Source organism: Cinclus cinclus, chromosome 1, assembly GCF_963662255.1.
Source record: "Cinclus cinclus chromosome 1, bCinCin1.1, whole genome shotgun sequence".
Taxonomy (NCBI): domain Eukaryota; kingdom Metazoa; phylum Chordata; class Aves; order Passeriformes; family Cinclidae; genus Cinclus; species Cinclus cinclus.
In genome coordinates, this window is record NC_085046.1 from 50,273,396 (window position 1) to 50,296,665 (window position 23,270).

Below are 23,270 nucleotides of genomic sequence, written 5' to 3' on the forward strand. Positions count from 1 at the left end.
TGTCTGATTTTTAGTACTGACAATGCTGTTACACCAATGTGAGGGTTTGGGCATCTTTTGTGAACACACATGTTCACATGAAAAAGGAATCTCCCCAGTAATCTCACTTTTTTTCTGGTTCTGGCTATTCAGCAGTTAACTAGTCTGGCTGTGGCCAGGCCAGGCTGAGGTTTTCCCTCCACTCCCCCCCAAAAGGAATGCAGCCAAGGCAGTCACCACTCCTTTCTAGCCAGACCCTTGCTATCCTAGGCCACCCAGTGTGGCTCCTGAAGGACTCTCTATCTTAAATAGCTCCAGGCTGCCACCTGGCAGGAATCACATGACCATCTGCAGGTCTGGGAAAGGTATTAACCCTTTCATTGCCTAGATGAGACTTTCAGACACTTTGTCCTCTCTCCTGGGCAAAAGAAAGGGACAGAGATGGAGACACACATAGAAAACAGCATAGAGACACCAAAGTCAGACAAGAAAGAGGCATCAGGTCCTGGATAAGGGAAAGAGGATAGCTGTGGTTTGAAATTTCTCTTTTAAGCTGTGGAGATGATACTCTTGTTTCCTTGTAAATTGTAGAAATGCATTTTGGGGTGGATGAAGCATTCACATTGAGACCATGAGCAAAGGTATTTGTGTTGAATTAAGAAGATGTTGAAGTAGCTGTGATCCAGTGAGAGGTTTGAATAGAGAGGAGAGAGATGAAGACCCATGTTACTCCCCAGGGAAGAAGAAAAAAGACTTCTGATGATGACAGCCTTTTCTTGAACTGCTAATCCTTAAATTTATATGCCCTATAAGTTGACATGGTTGTCAATAATGATTGTAGGAAGAGTCTTAGTCTAGAGGAAGGGTTTTTTACATAGTGATCAGATTTCCATTCTCCCAGGCAAGTGATTCTCTATGACATTGAAGTCATGAGAAAACTGTTTCTTGTGGAGAAGTCTCCATAGACTGAAGAGAAGTCCCCTCTTCCTACATAGATTGGTGAAAGACTATTTTTAGAGTTAGTAAACTGAATTATATATTTCTGTACATTGTCAGTGTGAATGAAAAGAAGTTGTAGGGGGGGGAGAAGTGTTCTGAAAATTTTATTCCGATTCTTATTATTTTTTCTAACAGTTTCTAGTAATAAAGTTTTCCTTTATGCCCTTCAAAGTTTGAGCCTGTTTTGCCTTCCTCTTAATCCTCTCACAACAGGAAATGAGTAAATAATTCTAGTGGGTGCACCTGCGATTTAGCCAGCGCTAAATCCATGACAATAATTGGTGCATTGGCCAGGAAATCTCAAATTAGTGAATTAAAACCACTACACAAATTGGTATTTCTGCCTGGTTTGAATGATGAGCATCCTTTCCTACTCTGTCTAATGCAAAGACAATACTCTCAGACAGAGGAACAATAACACCATAAAGTATTATGTGTATTTATTGAGTGTGTGTCACAGGGCCTAGTCCCATTTATCAGCCTAGTGATTTAAGAACATCCTCACCAAACTCATATACAGAAGTTATAATACCTTATGAAGGCAGTTTGTGATGAAGAATATAGACAAACAGGAAATTAAAGGGTTACTACTGCAATTAAAATTATTAGAAGTAGGTAACTGCTATAGGAAGGTGTGCTTTCCTTATTATCTGTTCATGTTGACTGTTAAAATAAAAGAACAGGAGAAAATGCTAACAAGTATATAAGGAAATAAATATTATTCAATGTAAATAACAAATTGAACAATTTATTCTTCATATGTCTATAAGAGAGCTAAGGAAAATTTCATTAAATCATTTTCTGAGGTTGTTTTTCTTGAATGGAAAAAATGTCTGAAACTAGATAAACTTGGTTCTTTTTCATAATAAATGTACTTTATAAAACCAGTCACTTATGAGCCTGTAGTCCTCTACTGGGAGGACTGGAACTAGAGTAACATACACAGGACTTCATCATAAGATTGCCTGACAAAACAATCTGTCTTTTCCTTTCCTAGCCTTCCTTCTCAGACTCTAGGAAGGCTGCTGAACTACAGCTTCATGTGGACTATAGCTCCTAGACTGGTACTTTTTTTTTTCTCTGCAAGGCTCCAAAGGGTGACCTTTGTTTCTCCATAAGTGATGACAGTGTCTTTCTCTCGCACATAGCCACAGCTGAGCCCAAATATAATTCTGATAAGGTATTTTGTTTTTGATTGTTTGTTTGTTTGCATGTCTGTAGTAATGACAACATATTGCTGATCTTGTTTTCTGTATGATCTTCTTTTCACAGAATCTCACACAGAGCAAAAGGAACAGGATGGAACTAAACACACACTCCCCCAACATATAGAAAGGGAATTAAGAAGGTTTTCTACAAATTATCTGATTAAATGATGTGGCTTATCAATTGCTGTGGGAAAGAGGATGAAATGTTTGACCTAAAATTTTTGTGGGACACCTAAAAACTACCACAAAACTAAACAATCAAAACATACCTAGATTTAAATTTAGAACAAGTTTGGCTTTCTTCAGTTCCAATGTGATATAGTCTCCTTGCTGTCCTTCTCCATGGAAGATTACACCTTCGCTTTCAGAGGTCTTAAATTTTAGAGAGATGACATCTTTCAGTGTTTTCATTTTCTTGTTCCTGAATCTGTATGGTAACACTACATGGCCATCAAAATTGATAACATCAGCCCCTAAAGGAAAAAGAAAATAAAATCATTGATGAGTGATTATATATTTCTATGGCCACTGGAAAAACAGACACACCATATTCAGATTGTACCTGAACAGAATAAAAAATGTGGAAATGTGATATGCATTGTAAACACATTTTCTATTGACCACAATTTAACACCATTAAAAATAAGAATCAGGCAGAATAAAAATTTAATCCACATAATGCAAAATAGAAACAAATCAGATTTGGGAGGAAAAATGCTACAACTGTACTCAATGACTTTCAGTTTCTCTCAAATACAGCTACTGCCATGTACATTTTCCTAATTATGAATGAAAGATAAACAAAATGAAAGGTAAAATGAAAGGTAAAACTCCAAATGAAAAAGCTCAAAATGGAAGGCAAACATCTGAGTGGTCGTTAATAAATAATTTGATACTTCTTTAAAATTCACTATAGGTATCTGTTAGGATGGTAAACAATAAAGCATCAACTCAGATTAACTACCTGGCAATTTTAGATTTTATGTAAAACAGACACAAGCCTTGTCTATTTCAGGAAACGGCAGGCAAGTTTTGACCTCAACTAATTATAAGAAGAAAATAAAACCTCAGTCATTTGAACAAATTTTTTTCACGTTTGGTTTTGTTCAAAATATGGGAAAACTGAGGGATACAAACATTTAAGGTCAATCCAGTATTCATATTGCATAATAACACTACAAAATTTTTGTTGTAATGCACATTGATGGTTTTATATTGCACTCTTTCTCTCTCTCTGTCTCTCTCTCCTCTCTCTCTCTCCTCTCTCTCTCTCCCTCTCCCCCTCCCTCTCCCCACCCAGAATAAAAGTGTGCTGGACACAATCAAGTGAGTGAGAGCCTTTTCTGAGTTTTTGCTTTTGTCCTTGTGTGGTCCCTACACTTTTCTGCCCCGGGCTAATGTTATTAGAGCCAGGCGAGACTAGGGATTTTGTGTTGTCTTATTTTCATAACATAAACTCTACTCTAATGAATGAACACCAATTTTCCACAATTTTCTGGATGCTAGATCCAGAATATTAAAAATACCTGCAGAACTGAATTCCATTGAACAGATGCATTTATTGAATCTTGTCACTTAAGCTGAGTTTTGTACAATATTTCAAATAGATATTTTTCTCTAAAAAATTACACAGATTTGTTTAAGAAGTCTCCTTTGTAAGCTGCTAATAATCAAATCACAAGTGTCTTAGCAACTATTTGTATGAACAAGTCATCCTCACTGTTGACAACTAACAATTTGAATAGTCAAGTAGAATTCTTCATGTTCTTCAAAAAATAAATTCTTCATGTATACTCCTTATTGACATATCATGTTCATTCATGCTCTGAATGAAAAGAAGGATGACATTTTATCATATATTCTTCAACCACATCTGATTTTTGCTTCCTTCTGTGATCTGCTTTTCAGTGATTGCTTTCAACATTTTAAAATTCCTAACTTGTTTTTGTCATTATGGTGTGAATTAATTTAAATCTTCCATCCCCTCTCTAAAACGCAGAGACAAACACATTAATGTTGTGCAATTCACACAGAAGACTGTTTCAAAACTCCATTAAAGCACTATTCCTAGCTACATATATTTCAGCTTGAATTTACATGACCAATTCTTCCTAATCCTGCAGACTTCCTGTGATAAATAATAAAAAATAAACTGTGATCCCCTTTTTGTTTATGTCAACTAAATTGTGAAGAATTTTATTCAGTATGTAAAGTACGAGCCTTATAAATGACTGAGATATCCCATAATTATAACCATATATCTAGTTTTTGTTAGAATTCAGCAATAAATATTAGAAATATCACTTTGCTTTATAAAATACATCTTAAATTGCAAATTTCAATAACAAATATTTATTAAGCTTTAAGTACAACTAGAACTCTCAGCCTGATCAGGTTCTTCCAACTGACAAATTTGATGCATGTGAGTCAGCTCAAAATCAAATATCAAAATGTTATGTTGCATTTGTTGTGCAATAAATCTATTTAGAAGTTATCAGCATGAAAGAGGATACTTTAACTTGGGAATAGATGCACAAGTATTCAGAACCAACAAATAGTATTTCAGAAGTGGGGTTATCATTACTCAAGTAAATCCATTACTTCTGGAATGATTACTTTTTTATAGAAACAAAGTAAATTGTTAGAAAAATAGTGTAACAATGATTATACAAACCAGTTGGTTTTGTTTGCTTTGCAAGCTGTCAAGTGATCTCGGAAATTAGTTATTGAGATTTTTTGTATGTAGTTTATTGGAAAAATACCAAAGCCAACTTTTAGAAAAACAAGAAATCTATTTATGGGAAAAAAAAACATGCAGGATAGAAGTCACTCTTTATCGCAAAAATCATACTTTTATGCAAAACAAATTTCCCATAGAGATCCTGCTGTTTTGAATCAGCATACAAGTGCCTGACACAAATGTTATAAATGAAAGAAAATTGATCGACATTACACCCTAATTAACCTTCATAGTAAAGAAACATAATAAAAAGATGATTCCACATGCAATGTCTGAGATTGTCTACCACAAAATTTCTTAAATTTACTTTCTGATGGTTAAAGAAACTGCTGTATAGGGTGTATCAGTTTTTCCCAAAGGCCAGCTGGTACCACTTTGTAGCATCTGAAAAAGTTGGTTTAACAGTCAGGGATCTGACCAGAGCTGACCAGGACCATATAGTTTTGTGGATTCACAGGATGTCCACCATAAAGCAAGTATCCCTTTCTGTTCCTACATCATTGTTACAGTTGCATATGTGTTTTCATTCTTTGAAGAACATTTATATTACACTTTAACATAGCTGAGCAAAAGGCCATATTTTTCCAGAATCTCCATGAATTTCCATGTTTTGAAAAGAATTCAATTTTAAAAAGAAACAGTAATCTTTGATCAAGCAGATTTTTTTAACACATGGCTGTACTGTCAGCATGGATATGAATGATAATTCAATCACCTGAAGATTATACAGCAATTATGTTTAAGAGTTATCATATGTAGAGTGTAGAAATGGCTTATGTTCTTTCTATGACACTCAGATATTTAATATCATGATAATTACCATAGTGCAGAATGCTGCTCAGACAGTAAACCATATAATCCCTATAACTGCAGTGAAAATGCATAATTTTTCTCAACCTTAGCCACTCATCTATCATCATTACCAGGAAAGAGACCTTAGCCATCACATCAAGCACGTTCACCTGCAGTCAGTGACTGCTGTCAGAGGCTCCTGCTGCAATGGGGAAAACCATCATAAGAAAAGATAAAGTTAAAAAAGAGGGAGAAAGAGAAGAAAATTAAGAAAGAAGGGGGAAAGAAAATCTGAGATTTTTTTTCTAATTGCATGGAATTAGGAATAATCTAATTACAAATCTGATTACTTTCAATTTGATTTCTGCTCTACTGGATTTCCTATTATATGAATAGATTGGAAAACACTGCTAAAACAGTAAAAATATAATAACACTTTCCTTCGGCTGGGGAGATGTGATAGGCCTTGTCTCAGTAAATGTCTGAGAGTCCTTTTTTTGAGTCCTTTCATTAGTTAATGTATCATCAATTTTCCTCTAAAAAATCTTTCAGAAAGCGTTGCAAAGATTGACAGAACATCGGGTGACAAATGTGACCCTATTCACAAATCTCAAGGGAAGCTAAATCCCCTGTCACAGGCAAAAAGATATGAGAATAGGAATAACAGTTCTTTACTAGTATGTGTAATAAAGCAAACAAACAGCAGCAAACTATAGCATGAACAGCAAACAGAACAGGAACTCGGTGACCCTGCCTGGCTGTCGGGCACTTTCCCCTTCGGTGCAGTTCCAGTCTCAGCCGGCAGGGGGCGCTGGTGGCTCCCGGCCAGGCAGGGCAGGTGCGATGATTCCCCCGCGCCTGCAGGGGGCGCTGTGGTGTGAGCTGGGGGAGCACGCGGTAATGGCGGCTGTGTCCGAGATGGGAAGGGATGGAAAAGAGAGGATTTGCTTCACAAACCACCCTGAGGTACTCAATCCCAGTACCCCAGCAGGAGTCTGAGGAGCACCAAGCTGGAACAGCAGGAATGAGCAGAAATCCCGGGGTGGTGGATGAAATGTAGCAGAGGCTCCACAGCAGCAGCTGGAATTGTGAGATGTCCCGGCAGGGCAGGGTGTGAGGGTCCCAGAATCAGAAGAAAGGCAGCTCCCAGCTGGGTATTTGCAGTGGTAGCAAAATTCCTTTCAGTAAGGAGAAGCTCGACCATCCTCCTCTAATGTCATGAGAGAGTGAACAGCTGCGCCCAGTCCTGTCCTTTCCCTACCCCCAAAAACATCTCGTGATACCTCCTCCCTGGGGGAGAAGCTCTCAGAGAACAAGAAGTATAATCAGACACTACACTCCTCTCCCCCACCTTAGCCTTGTTTTTCTTAAGTACCCATAAGTACAAGTAGTTTCCTAGCAACTTATAGGAAAAAATTCTGTAAGTATAAAGAAAAAACCCAACCCCTAAACAACCTCACTTCCAAAAAAAAAGGAGGAAGCCATGGCCCAACAAAAGATTACCTTCTCTCTTATGTTTTCTTACAATGAGGCAGAGAGCCAAAGGTGCCATGTTTGAGCACTGCCTTCAGGCACTACAGCCCAGCTGTAAGGAAATGGGCAGCTCAAATCTGAAGTCTGCTGAACCCAAACTGATACTGCCTTTACTCTCTTTTTCAAAAGGCAATGCACCTGCCACAAAGGAAAAGCAAAAAACAACAACTAATACAGAAAACAGATGTACGTTGCATATACAATAATGTATCCTATTCATATTCTAGAAGCATATGGTGGAGAAAAGTCAATCCTACATTTCTCTTGCCTGCTTAGTTTCCACTGCACTGCGTCTCAGTGCTGTTGTTATCTGTCAAGTGATGTCAGTGTTTAAAAGAAAAAAAATACCTTTGCAAGGAGGTGTGGAACTTTTTCCTTGCTTTTCTTTACAATATGTACAGTGTATATATGGCAATGCAGTATCAAAGTAGTAAAAGTGTTTTGTCAAGGTGCATTTTTAACTCAGTTCTTGGGTAAATGACATAAACTTTACTCTTATTTTTATATGCTTGCCAGAAGCTCTCTGAATAAATCTGTGAGGAAGTGTTCCCTAAGGTAGTGAGAATGCTTGCCAAGTTCTGAGTGCAATATCCACTGAAGATATTTAAAAAACTCTTGGTACTTTAATTTTTTTCACTTGAATATCAAAGCACAGACATTTTCCCCTATTTTTATCCTAATATAATTTTCCTGCTATAAAAATTGCAGTTATTATAATGGTGGTATTTACTATTAATTTTTCTAACACTTGTAAAAATATCTATGAAAATGTGGGTTTGTAATAATTTTCTGTCTAATAAGAAATAAAAGCAAAAAGTGAAATGAAAAAGAAGTAGGAGCAAAATTTAAAAAGAAAAACAAAAAAAATATACAATATATATAAAGATATGTAATATAATGACCACGGCTAAAAGTTGTCCTGTGTCCCCGAGTGTATGTATATGTGTGTCCTGACACTTTTTTTTTGGTAGGAAAATTAGGTTATTTATATTTATATTGGGTTACTTATATAAAACTAAATTTTTATAAAATCTAATTGTTGCTTAAGACAATAATTTTGTAATGAGTGTACAAAACAGTGCAGTTCTGTGCACTTTCAACAAACTTGCATTAGTTACCATATGCACAGAAGAAAACACTTAAGCATTTTAAAATTTTATGAACTTAGATGAGGCCTCCAAATACACTACAAAATTATTTTCTTAAGGGTGTGTGTAAATAGGATGATTTTTCAAGAAATTACCAATGTAAAGTTAATGATTTTTTTGGCTGATGGTTTTCAAGCAAAATTTTTTTCATTGATTCTTCAAATTTCAAAAAAAATATTTCATTTAAAAACTAACTGGGAACAGTTTTTTATATGCTATGTTTCTACTATAAGGTGGATAAATGAGAAAATGAACATTTATAGTACACTTTGCAAATAATTTTTAAACTTATGCATTCTAACCACAGTTTGCAAAATAAATCATACTAAACAGTACATAGTAGTCTCCTACAGTGGACTACTACCTCTGCCAGAGAGAGCTAAGACTGTAACCCAAGACAATCTTCATCTCAGATAAAAACTGCTCTTATCACAATCTATTCTGCTTTATGACTCCAGTAAGTCAATTACAATACATGATAAGATATACAGGTTATTTCAAGAAGTCTATTCCAAGGGAAAAAAAAGATTCAGCACCAATAAAAAAACTGCTTTGATGGCTATACATGAGTTTTTACACTTTGAAAAGTTTTCATATGTATAGCTTTATATGATGCATTTACGATCATGAAAATTAAAATTCAGGCACCTTGCAACTATGAACTATGCACAACAAAATATTCTCTATGATCTACTATTCTCTAGCTATGGTACTTTAAAATAAATCTGGTAAAAATATATGTATAATTCAAATGCTCCAAAGCAAATCCACATTTTTTTGTATTTTATAATGCTGATTTACAAGCCAGAAGCATTCCTTACAATTGCTAATACATTAAGTTCTGTCCTTCATTTTAAAACCCATCATTTGACATTGGATCTCAATGGGAACATTAATGTATATAATTAAACTCTAAAACCAGGTACATTAAAGAATTTAATTTACTTGAAAACAGCCAGCCTCTAGTAATGTTTTCAATGTTTATTAAAAAGGTAAATCACAAGAGCTCCAGGTCAATAAAAAAAAGACAACTCTGACTCTCACATAGTAAATGGCCAAAACAGGTCTCAATCCTTATTACACTGCTGAACTTACTCGTTACTTAATAAAAAGAACTACAGCAAAGAAAGAAGTTGTACCATATCTTACAACATTTACACTCAATTTACTTGGTGAATAAATGATCTACTAAATGGACAAGACTATCCATTAAAACATTAAGGAAATGGATGACTAGCTGGAGCTTTGGTTTTAATGTTTACAGCTGCATGAAAACAGGAAGATACACAGTTAACCTACAAAATACTGGTTTAGAAGTTCTCTTTGATTTCTTTTCAAGCTGATACCACCCAATTCAATCATCTCCTGGTATATAATCTTTCCATGTCTTTCAATATCTGGATAGTCTCAGAACACCCATTACTCAAGACCAAATTCATCTTTCTCAATCATGTTCCATATCTTTTATTCACAAAATCACTCTCAAACACATATTCTTTACTTCTTCCAACCATGGAGTTTGTATTTAAACTGAACTCTCAAAGTGAGCTGCATAGACAACAATTAAGGGGTATGGAGAATGGACCGTTTCAAGCTCCTGTGCTCAGTTACGTCTCATGCAGTAAAAATCTCACAACTGTCATTCAAATTTCTGCAGTTGATTCTCAAGAGCACAGTGCAAGACTGAGACAGAGATGGCCATGGGACACTCACATTTATTATAGTGAGTAACCACCTATTACCTAAGGGAATAAATGTGTGTCACTAAACCCCACTTCTAATAGATACGTAGTCCTTTCTTACAACTGTGAGTCTGCTGCTGCTGCTAATTCCATCTTGGTATACAAATTCATTTTATAGAAATAGAAACTAGTGAGTTGCTACTTTCATCTACTTTATTTCAATTTAAAATGATGAGTGAATAGAGGAAAATCCTTTAGCATAAATGGTAGCTGAACAACTTTGTGCATTTGTACAGTTCAGTTTCACTGTTTTATTTCCAAACTAATCAGAGACAAAGATTTTTTTGTTTAGCACAACCACTGGAACTTGATTGTGGACAAATAATTCGATATAAGTAATTCAGTCAAATATTTTTTCCTCTCCTGCCTAACATCCAACATATCTAAGATCATGCATACCTCTGCTGTACTCCTTACTCAATGAGGTCTTGCACGTTGTTATGTAAGAAAGTGTATGGATTCCAAACTTGTAAGCCAAAAAATCTGAGCCCCAAACTCTGTCATGCATAAATAAAGTGTGAACTTTCTGATGGTTGAATCCTGTGTTTTCTATCCTTTTTATTTATTTTAGTGTGTTCAACTTAAAGGCCCCACTCATACCTCAAGTTACAAGTCAAAGCTTTATTTTCAGATGATCTACATTTATTAGGTTCTGCCTTGGTACAGTGAAAGTCTAGTAATTTAATGTGTAAACAGCCTCCAGTGATTAAGGTGCTACTGTAAAGGGGCATACAGTTACCAATTTTAAGTGAATGAATACTGTATTTGAATAACAATTAGCAAAAATGTAGGGATTAATGGTACTGCATCAGCATCACTTGCAACACTGCTTACACTCTGGGAAAGAACATCCCAGAAAGACTCAATATACAACAATATAAAACACTTATCTTGCATTATATTGCACATATAAAGAGAGCTCCTTCCCTGAGAGGTAAAAACCATTTTTGTTGCAAAAATGTTCTCCATGACAAGAAGTACATCAGGTAAGAGCACATAGTCACAAAATCACAAAGGGATTTCTAGATTTCACCCAGTATGACCCACATGCTCAGTTTATTTGTACATTTAATTCTGCCAGAAGCATTGACTTTCAGTTGACTGGATTTTCACCTTTTTTTCCTTAAATGTACAAGGAAACAGAAGATTTGCTTTATCAGCAAGTCTTTTCCTTCTGTTTGTCAGGCTGCACTTTCAAGGTCAATGATATATTGCGTGTCCCTCCCTACAGCCAGACATGACTTATCTATGACTTCTAGCAGGGTTTATAGTTCAAGACTTTCTGGTGTTGCAGAGCTTATGACCTTCCAATTCCTCATTTGCCAGAACAGTCTCTCCAGCAGGAGTTTGCTTATGGTATCTCAGCTGTGTTACGGTCTGTTCCTCTCCTAGGAATTGTACCATGCATTTCATGTATCCCTGCTCAAACAGTGAAGTATCATTCAAATAACTCAGTTTCCTGAACTTTGGATAATTCCCCATCACTAAAAGCTAAAAAAATTCAGTAAGATGAGTTTCTTCTCAGGAAGACTGTAAGAGACCTGCTTACATCCAGTTAACACAGAATAACATGCAGCAGGTTCAATACTTAGAATCACAAAGTACATTACTCTTATAATTTCAATTCTTCATCCATGACAACTGATTTACTTTTTCTGAACTAAGGGGCTAATTTCATTTAGGTTTTCAAGTTCTAAAGTAAATGTTGATACTGGAATCTAAAACTATTGCTTCATTTATTCAAACATTTTTCTAATGTTTTTCTCAAAAATTTACAGGCTCCTGACAGAGAAATAAAAGTTAAACCAATAGTTTAATAGAAGAATCAGATTAAGTGAGGAATGGAAATGGCATTTTTGCTTAATCAGTTTGAAATGTCTGGAAGGCTTGAAATATCATAAGGCTGCATTTCCAAGAAGAGAAATTTCACCTATACCTGTCAAATTCTCTTTTTTCCCCCAAAATAAAGGGAATGTGAGTAAGAGCATACATATATCTTTTCTTTCAGATGGGAGCATTTTTCTTTTTGGGATCATTTATGTGTTACTAGAGGCAGCCCAACTATTTTGCAAATTATTTGAAAAAACATTTTTTTTCAGCCTTCAAATTATGCAAGATTTTTCAAGATGATGTAATCAATAAAATTATTTTTCAATTATTTTTCAAGTAATTTTCAAAAACCTGTATCTTATTCTTAAAAATAATTAAACCAGCTCTGTATGCTAGTGACTGTCACTACAGCAAATATGCATATTCACACAATGGATGAAATGTAATCGTCCCTACTTAGGCTATAATTGATTATGCTTCATTAAGAAAGGGAGGATAACACTCAAGATTATTCCAGATAGGTAAGAAATGCATGCAAGTGTGTATAGGCAATTCACTCCAGCTTCATAAGATGCTGCTATTCAGTCATGAAGCAATTAATGCTACACATGAATAAAAAGGGAAGATACTTTATTAAAACTTAGATGTGGAGAAGTAAATTTTATTGCTTAAACTGCCACATTCCATTTTTTAGCGTTCTTCCTTTATGCTGGAACAAGGAATTCAGAGAAATTTTCCCTACAGATTTGGCTGTGATGAATCTGGTGTTTGAAAGATATTTTTCACCCTTTATCCAGACAACATTGTTTAGAAGAAATCAAATAAATAAAGCACGTAGCAGATGTGGTCTTGGCTTACTACACTGGAATACAACCTAATATGTAATGTGATAGCCATATCTTGGATTATATATATCCACACACGCATTTAGTTTGTAAAGGAAAATTGTTTTCTTTTGGGTTTAACAAGTTACTATTACAAGTCTATGGGAGAAAAACTTTATATATATGGAAGAAGACTTTATCAAAACAGAAAAATTCTAAGTAAGGTAACAAGTAATGGACACATAAGCTTTTGTGAACTCTTTCTGTCCATGTGGCAGCATCCTACAACAAAAAAATCAATGCCAATATAAATGCAGATACCATTGTCAGTAGATTTTAAAATATAAGTCTTCAGTAGAAGAAATCCATGAACAGGTTATTAACCTGACAATTCATGTTTAGTTTGTGCTTGCAATAGCTTGTTGTGCAGTCAGTGGTGTTTTTCCTCTTGTCTTAACATTTTCCCTAGTGAAAATATTGTTGAACCAGCAGCTCAAGTCACTTTTCAGACTCCTGCCTTTCTTAAGATCTTCCATCAGAAACCATGTTTTCCTCAGAAATACCAGTGAAGGATTAGACGTCCACCTATTTAACAAAGACAACTGACTCCTGTGCTCCATGTATCAATTTTCTTTTACGGAAAGAAAATCTAAACTACATTTCTCTTTTTCACCTTTGATGAGGCAAGTTAAATTCTGAAATAGTGTTTAGGTCAGCATATAAGTACTTACAGAAATGTGTTTTTGATATTCAAAAGCATTAAGAACAATCTATTCTCTCAGAAATCCATGGGAGAAAAATAAGCCATTTTATGTAAATATTTAAAATTGTAATTGGGTTCCTATGTATTTACACCAATTTGAGAACTGCTGACTAATTAGTTATCCAAAAAGATGTTTTAATAATAAATACAATTCATTACAAAAAACCATTTCATGACTCAGTGGAGGACTAATGCAAATTTTAAAAAATACTTCTAGAGAGTCTCCATGGCTTATGAAATTTTAGTCTTGAATAAACTCATTATTTACTATTCGACTGCAATAAGATAATTTTTTAAAATTACAAATTCTGTTCACAAGCCACTAAGTATAAGTATTTGCTCAAAAAATCATACCCTTAACTTCTACAGAAGTAATGAAATCATTTTTAACCTTTAATTTTTACTTGTAGATTACAGTCCATTCATTTCTGGGGGGTTTCATAAAAATTTAAGAATTGCTAATTGAAAATTTAATATCATCAAGGCAGTGTTGTAGGTACAAGAAATGCATAAATATTTAATGTGTAGCAAGTGAAGATGAGCTATAATTTATACATAATTACAAATAAGGAGAAAATAATTCCTTACTGATTAAAATTTCTATTCTCGTAACAAATGACTCACACTAGTTTTGCTAACAAAACCAAAGAGCTACTTGTTCTGATGAGTAATAGTTAAAGGCATTTTTATAATCTGTATCTTCTTTTAAATTTTAATTTTCAAGTCAAACAAGCAAACACAAACAATGTCAACAAATCATATACATTGTATACATGAGCAATGAAAATTGTCCATGCAATGCTGTCAAGGTGTAGATGTACATTACTGAGTTTGCATCTTGGTAAATATGGAATGTTTCTGATCCAATATTATTGCTTTAGGTAAGTATCTCTCTATCACTAGTATCTTGAAACTGAGTAGACTGGTGCACATTAACAGGCTTTGGAGAATGATTAAAAATAACACTCTCTTAAAATTTCTTAACTTTGTTGAAATGCGCCAATTCAGCGCCTTCTAGCAGATCTGTGTAATACTGCTACATTTTTTTCTTTTTTCAGACTGTAGGGTTCTTTGCCAGGATTGTGGCTTTTTCTTCTCCGTTGTTTTGCTTGTCTGAGCCATTGCATTAAATAACAGAAAGACTGTCCTTAGTGTTTTATAGGAGATTTATCTGGTTAGAAATCAAATCCCAAGGAGAGAAGACACCCAAACTACATATCCTAAAACTGCTCAGGAAGTAACCCTGAGCTTTTGGAGAAAGAGGAAAAATAAGGATATTAAAATGTTTATATTGATAGCTTTCATTTTGGAATGAATATTTTTGTTTATCTTTCTGATGAATGGTTGTAAACTCCCAGAGAAGTCAGACACTACTCTTATCGTTGTATGACAGCAATATTTCCCCCTCCACACAACTGAGCTTCAGTGGAAAGTCAGGCTTACTTGCAATAAACAATAAACCCAAGGAGAATGAAAGGTAAAAGGTAGAATATATGCAGACACCTTTTTTTTTTTTTTTCTTCAGGATGTTTTAAGGATTTTGCATGATGTCTATGATAATGATGAAAGAATTTTGCAGAGATAAAACCCACTGTCACTGGCAGTCTAAGTTAATTAAAGAGTTTGCCAATTACTGCTGTTGCTGCTGAACCTGAGATATCACATCATGTGGAACTCAACCAAATTGTTTTTTCTACACAGCCTTGCAGACACAATGCTCTGGTTGGGACAGTTCTAGGGAGTGAATCTTCTTCAAAGAATTATGCTTTCCATTTACTTTTCAAGTAAATGGACGATTCAGAGCAATCATCCATTTACTTCAAAAAGTAGGAAGAAGACACTGTAGAGAAAAACAAGGGTCTTTAAGAGCTTTAAAGTTTTGGAACTCTATTTTACAACAGTGGGGTATCACTCCATGACCTGATGGCCTTTGGGAAAAAATCTCTAGCCATACTGAAAATTATAAACTTACAATATCTTAAGCCCCCAGTTCCTATTGAATTTGAACTCTTATTATTTTCTTACCAAACCCCCCAAAAAAAATTCTTCACTGAATTTTCTAATATATTTAAGTAAATATATTTCCAGCATTTTATTTTTAAAAGAAAGATTTAATAAGAATTAAAACAAGCAAAACCAACAACAATCAAAAACCTCAATCCATATCCTTTCCACTAATTAATTTTAATAAGGATGGGTCCTTCTGGCAGTAACTTTTTGAGTCCTGAGAATTGTTTTCTTCCGAAGGTCCTTGATCCTTTAGGGCACTGCTGTGCAGGCAGATGTAATTAAAGCCAAGGGGAGATCAAATGGACTGTACACTCTTTTCATTTAAAGATTCTTAAACTGCTTTAGATGACCTTGTCTACATTGAAGAATTATTACAAGAAAGTCCCATCACTACCAAAGCTATTTCAGCTTCAGTAGCATCAATAATGCTTTGAATTTTAGAGTAGATCACTCAGCAATAGCAGTACTTCCAAGAACATCTGCTGATGTCCTATCATAATATCCATATTATGGCAAATTTTGTTTATTTAGTGCAAAATAACCTCATCATAAACAACAATTCTTAGTCTCCAACTTCTATAGCAAGTTTTATTCAGTCTTATTTTAAGGAACAACTCTGCATTTCTTCTTAGTAGATGAAATAAAGCACATTTTATTTAAGTATATATTTATAATTAGGATATTTAAGTATAGCTTTACAGAGAGACAACAAATATAATGCCTCATTTACCACAGCCTGTCTTGCCCAAATTATCTTTTCTTTCTTTTACAGGCTTTGCATACACTGGTTCGGCAACAGATTTAGAGTTGGTTCACACTGTAAGAGCTGCAGGATAAATTAAATTTAAAATAAAGACAGGATTTCCCAGGTTCTTTTTGACCTCAGGGAGGGAAAACAGCTCTCTTTTTGCTTCTTCTAGATGTGCCACATATCTTCAGAGCATGCTTTATAGGTCAGTTCTGTAGTCTGTTTTATGCTCAAGGGATGTGTGAAAGTGTGGTACCCAGCTTTTGAGTTAAGATTTGCAATATTAGCTCCTCATTGCCTGAGCTACTAATGAAAAAAATCTCACTGAACTTAATGGGAATTTCTCACCTAGTGAATGTCCTTCATGTACAGAAAACTTTCAGGCACAATCCTTTTTCATTGAACTTTAAGAAGTAAAATACAAAAGTGAAATAATAAAACAATATAAAATAAATACACAACCTGAAAGAGAAAGTTGAAATGCCTTGAAATAAAAAGAAACCTATTGTTCTACCAAGCCCAGCTCAGTTCTACAAAGTGAATAGGAAGAAACATTTTACCTAAATGCATAAATAAATAATTACACAGCTCTCATCTCAGTTCAGACAATGCCGAAACAACATTTTGATCCCTGCTATCTGATTCTTTGGGATACTTTTCCTAAAAAAAAGAGATGACATTAGAATTTATCATATATGCTGAATATAAATCTGTCATAATCTCAGTGCAACTCATGGAGCAGTTATAGATCATAAAGCATAAATGGTGTTCACTTTTTTTTTTCCTTCTGTCCCTTATTTTCTTCACTGTCTGCCAGCATAATGGGCCCTCTTGGCCTTTATGTTATATTGTTGTGTTAGTTGCTTTTCCTACTTCATGCTGAGAGAGCTGCCTAATTAGGAAGACCAGAGTCAGTTTCTAGACCATTGCTGTTTAATACTGTTAGTTTATCTGTTAATTAATGTAGTAGTCTTTGCAATCTAATTAGATTTTTTTACTGCAGAGATAAGTCAGTGAAATCACAAAGGAGTGCAGGAAGAGAAGGCTGATGGGAGTCTCAGAAATATTTATTGCTAGAATTACTTATGTACAATGTTCATGCATTTATTAGTGTCTCATCTTCTTCCACCCATGCCCACAGCCTTATCAGGCTTTTGTCAAGAAGGATGTGGTTTATTTCCAGTAAATAATTCTTATTCCTGCCAGTGAGCTCCTTCTCTTCTCCATTTCTGTCTTTGCCATGTCCCTTCTTTTTCTTTCCCTGCTTCTTCCTCAATTTTACTAACAAGACTATTTCTTTATATGGGTTTGCATTTCACAGTGAAGTGCCTTAATTTATAACTTCTGTGAGGTCATACAAAATGGCATTTGAAGAGACACTTCAATGGCATGCATGTACTCAAAAAGAACTGAAGTCATAAGTCTTATATTTCCTCACAACACTATACAAATATGAAAAAGAAATGTGAGACACTGGCCAAAACAGTGCTCAAACCAAGCTCATCTTCTTCAGAGTTTAGCACTCATTTTTCTGGTTGTCCTTTTACCAGTTGCCTCCCAGGGACCAGAAAAGTTGAAAGGCTGGTGGTTGTGGCAAATAAATTAAGATCCTACTAATCAGTAGTGATCACAACTTTCAGGACTCACTAGGCAGTTTCTCTGAAAGCAATTTACATTAACCTGGAAATTACTGAAAATTAATTTACTACAACCAGCAGAATTTGTGCTGTACTAACCAGAAGATTCAAAGGACACAACTGATCACATAATTTACTTTCTATATTTAGATAGCAAAAATAAGCATTTTCTTATTTTAAATTGAAAAAAACCTATTTGTATTATTTTTAAATACAGCAAGCAACCATTTAATTAGACTGATTCTTCGTGTAAGCTGTTGCATATATCACAAGTAACAATTATGAACCTTTGTTAATATTCTTGTGCAGAAATTAGAATAATATTTAGAGGTTCCATTTGACATCCAAAGCTATGAAATGTCTAAAACTTAGAGGTATCTTATTTTAGTCATTAAAAGTCATAAACACTTTAAATATGACAAGCACAAAAATTAAACAGGATCAGAAAAATGCAGGATCTTACAAAATGTATTCTTGTAAGACCAGTTTATACAGTTTGGTATAAGTCTTTGGAATTTCTAAAGCATTTCATATGTCAGATTATATATTATCATGATGAGCTGGGAAATGGGGCATTAGTACATCTTCACTAACTGGAAACTAAAATGTTTCATACTTCTTTTTCTTTTTTCTCCATCAGTCAAAGCTGCTTTTCTTCTACCTTAAACAGATTCCATTTCATACACAAAATAATAATACTGAAGATACTAGAGCATGGCCTAAAATGCTATTTCATCATTGCAATGAATCTTTATTACCAGTACTATAAAAAGTATAAACACTTGTCATGGGTGATTATTATTTTAAGCATTTTTACATAGTTGGCTAATGAATTAGATCAATTTCTAATACTCTGATAAGAAAAAATAAGATGGCAAGCAACTGGCACAACAGTCTTGTTGGATTTTCAGTAGTTTATGCTTCTGGAATATTCCAAAAATTTCTATACCTTTTTTTTCTAAAAGTTATTTTTGCTCATTCCTGCCTACTAAAACAGATTTTAATTTTGAGGCTTAGTATTTTTTAAATGACAAAGTGTTGCAGTGTGTTTCTTGTTGATGGTACATTCTGTTATTGCCAAAGCTAATGGATTAGTCCGAAATTTTACACTCCCACTCACCTTGTCAATCTATCCTAAGTTGTCTGTCATGCTTTTTGCCAGCCCCCTGCTTGGAATTTCTCTTTGGAAATCCCCTAAAACTCCATGTCTCATTAGTCCATGTGACCCAGTTTTCCCCCCTCCCTCTCTCAATCAACTATGCCTTTATAAACCCTACCCTTTAGCCCTCCTCAGAATTTCTCCAATTTGCTAAGAATTTGTACCTTCCCCTTGAATCTCCCCCACACATAAGGAGCTGCTCCTTTGCCATTTTTGTCTTTTGCCCACCTGGATTCCCCAAAGTAATAAATTCTTTTTACCCTATGCAAAAGACCTCCCCCTCCTCCTTGTCTCCTTTGAACACAATCTGTCAGCCAAAAGGTCATGGAGCCATAGCTCAATCCACATCTAAGGCCTCCTGTTCCTGGGAGCTCACTCTAGGCACAGGACCATAGTGGCAAGGTGGGTGCAGCTCTGGCCAATGCGACAACAAAGTTCTGAAGCCAAATTTTTTGATAAAAAAAAATTAAAAATTTAAGGCAAAATAATGGAAAATTATACAAAATTAAAGTAATCCCATCCCTCTGTAAAATCCAAAGTATGATACCAAATATACTGGCTGATTTCTTAGAAACAAAGGAAAGAAGTAATTTTTTTTTATTGTTTGTAATTACATATTGAACACTTTATTACTTTATTTTGAATTTTAAATCTGATAAAGTGTGGGCTCATAGAACCAGCTCTAACTCATCTCACATCTCATGTTCTGATTAGAGAAACAAAAGTGCTTCTTGCATAATTGAAAATTACGCTTTACTGAGCATAATGTCTATCTTCATTGGTGGCATGTAGCTTATTATGGAAAAATATTTAAAACATAACACCAATTCAAAAGACAAAAATTACTTTTCAAAATATCTGATATATAAGGTTTCTGAAGCCTGGAAAAAAATACTTTTATCTAGGTTGTTCTAATTAACAGTGGTCTGGGGATAAACATATATTTTTATTCCTAATTTGAAGACCAGATTTTTAATAGTACCACAAATCCTCAAGATCCAGAATGACACCTAGAAAGGTTTTCAAAATTATGAAGAGATACTCCCATCTATAGGACTCATAAAATAAGAATTTCTATACATCCGTGTGCCTTGTAGATGTATCCCTAAGTACTCTGAGGTAAATAATTCCAATAATTGTAACTTAATCTAAAATAAATATAGCTATCAAAGACAATGGTCTCATCAGCACCTACAATAAATAACAAAATGCCTCCAAACCCCAGATCACCTTGCCTCAAATTCTAGAGGAAAATTATGTACTTTTCAGTCTAATGCGATTATTAATAGAGACAGGCTCACCTCGGGTGTAGCACATTTATAGAAAAAGAAAAATTACTGACATTATTCTGCACACCTTTTTCTGTCATTTCACCTAAGACAGCTATCCTATTTATGGGTATCCTATAAATATTGCCCAGGAATAACTTCTCCATATGTATTACATGGAAGTTGCTGTCATAGGAAGAAAGCATTTGTTCTTTCAAAATAATTATTCATGTTGTGAAATATGCTAATACTTCCAAATTTTAGTACATTTACTTCCATTAACTGATGGCTATAAGTTTTGCCAGAATCTACAAAATTTCTCTGAGCAAGTGAATTTTTCCTGTCCCATTTCAATCACAATTGCAATTTGCACTGCATGAATGCCTTGAGGTATTGGTACAATTCTAAATGCCATCTTAGTAGGCAGGAATTCAGTAAGGCTGATATACAGAATGTTGGCACATCCAAAATGCTTTATTGTGGGAAAATTATCTTGTGTTTCAGCATTTTTCCCGGACTTCAGCAATATCTCAGGACTCTGAGGTGTATTTCTCCTTTCCCACTTATTCTCACGCATAGCTGCATCATCCCTTTCTTGTTTCTCCCAGGTACACAGACTTGGGCAAACCCATTCTATGGAAATTTGGTATGTACATTAGGACATACCTTAGAATCAGAACTACAAGAAAATGAGGCCTTCCACGACCAGAGACAAAGCTGACTGTCTCAAATTTCTGAACACATCTTTATTTGTTTCAAAATCCACCATGGAATATACAGTGAAAGGATGATTTGAGTTCCTCTCTTACTCCTCCTCAGTATTCTCTATCCTTACAAAGCTAAACTTTGTATCCATTTTTGCATTTTAACACTTCATATCAAAATAATAAAGATTATTATCTCTGAGTACTTTTCAGAAATGAATGTATAAAACTGGAGACCCTATAATAATATTTCAGAACAATTGAAACATGCAAGGGAAATTACACTTGGCTGAAATATTTCATTTTATAACGTTACTAAATTACCTATTAAATTTGTTGACTCCTCAAATAATTAAAAAAAATCTTAATGGAATACTTGCATTTTGGTTCACAGAGTATTCTGATTCTGCTAGAGTCACAAACCAGCATGTACTTTGCAGTGTTATACAAATATGTTCTGACAGCAGTGAAAAAATAATTCTAACCCCACTCAAAATAGATGACTGACAAGCAAGACATTAATTATTAGAACAGGCAATATTATTAGATTGCAAAATAATAAATGCATTATAAATTGATTCTTACAATGCTTACGTTTTTCTATCCTGGTAGTATGATAGATAAATCCATCATAGTACTAGATTACATACTACATTGATTACATACTACATTGGTTATCTGTTCAGGGTGAATATCAGTAACAAAGTAAGAAAAATCAGACATAAAGAAGCACCTGCATCGCTGAAATCTTCCAAAGTTATCACTCGAGTCTGTCTCCACATACTCACCACCCCCAAATGTGAGTGGATTGGGGATGGATATAGGGCTGGGAGGGGACATAACTGAGACAGCTTACCCAAACAGGGGATATTTTGTTACAGGTGACATCATGCTCATCAGTGACAGCCCAGAGAAAGGACATGGAAGGAGTACACATCTGTGGTTATGGCATTTGTCTTCCCAAGTAAACATTAGGCATACTGAGCCCAGTTTCCTACTGAAATAATTCCTCTTTTTGCTTAGCTTTTGTGTGCAGATTTTTCTATTCTATTAAACTGTCATGGTCTCAGTATGTGAGTGTTTTCACAGTCCTTGTATTTTTTTCCTCTTCCTGCAGAAGAGGGAAGTTAGAGAAGGGTAGACTGGTTGCCTGAACCACAGTCTGCAACCAACCTTCAGATTTGTACTGCAACTAGTTTTTTTTTCTGAGAAAATTTGATGTGCTATCATATGTTAGCAATCTGATAGTTATCCCTTTTAGAGGATTAAAGTCAAAATTCAAAAGAAAACATATATATTGGGGTGGAAATCACTTTTCTTAGAATTAGACTTGATTAGAAACTAATTGCACAGCAGTCAGAATAAACACAAGAAAACATACCTACTTTAAGACTTTTCTGGAAGTCTGGCCATAAAACAGGGTAGAATTTTTCTTCCCAAGAAGGGAGCAATTCATCTTGTGAAGCACCTTCACCATGTCTTACACAATCTACTTTTCTTTCTTCCTTTCCAGACCTATTCTTGATAGTTTGTCTAAGGCTCCATCTATGAAAGGCTCATACTCCATTATGGCTCATAATACAAATTTAAAGTGGTTCATACCACATAATCTCAAGAAGTGAGTCCATGTACTTACCTGTCTGTAAAATTTATACCCTAGGTAAATAATCTTCAACTTTAACAAGATGAACTAAAAGTTTAATATATGAATAATAATTGAATGTCTAATATATGCTCACAAATATTGATGAACAGGGTAGTATCTCTTCTTAAAATCCCCTACACAAATATATTTTTTAAAAAATTATCTGTTCTTCTTGGCACAGAATGAAACAGTGTTTCTGATAACTACTAGGAATTGAAAAAGTGTTCATTTTATTCTACTGTCTGCCTTACGATGTGTATCTATATATATACAAAATCATATATATATATATATATATATACGATAATATATATGTGTGCGTGCATGTGTGTGTGTGTGCCTATGCATTTAGATATAGATTAATACTCAGGAAAGCAGATGGGAAGAAGTATTTTCACATCTTAGGTGCCATTTCTTATCATGCTTCAGCAGGGGTCTGGGTACTCTCGGACTTCTCTCTGTTTTTCTCATGACCAACAGAGGATTCCTAATAAAAGAGATGATAAGTTTGTAATTTGAATATGGAAAGAGATCTATCCTG

At 34.6% G+C, this 23,270-nt stretch overlaps 1 protein-coding gene across 1 annotated transcript in view; it reads right to left on the reverse strand.

Moving 5' to 3' along the window:
* Nucleotides 1-23,270, reverse strand: part of CNTNAP2 (contactin associated protein 2) — a 1,050,597-nt gene that overhangs the window by 545,208 nt on the left and 482,119 nt on the right. The window contains exon 5 of the mRNA XM_062510213.1: nt 2,456-2,659. Within this exon, the coding sequence (XP_062366197.1) occupies nt 2,456-2,659 (204 nt within the window). The remainder of the gene's footprint in view (nt 1-2,455; nt 2,660-23,270) is intronic.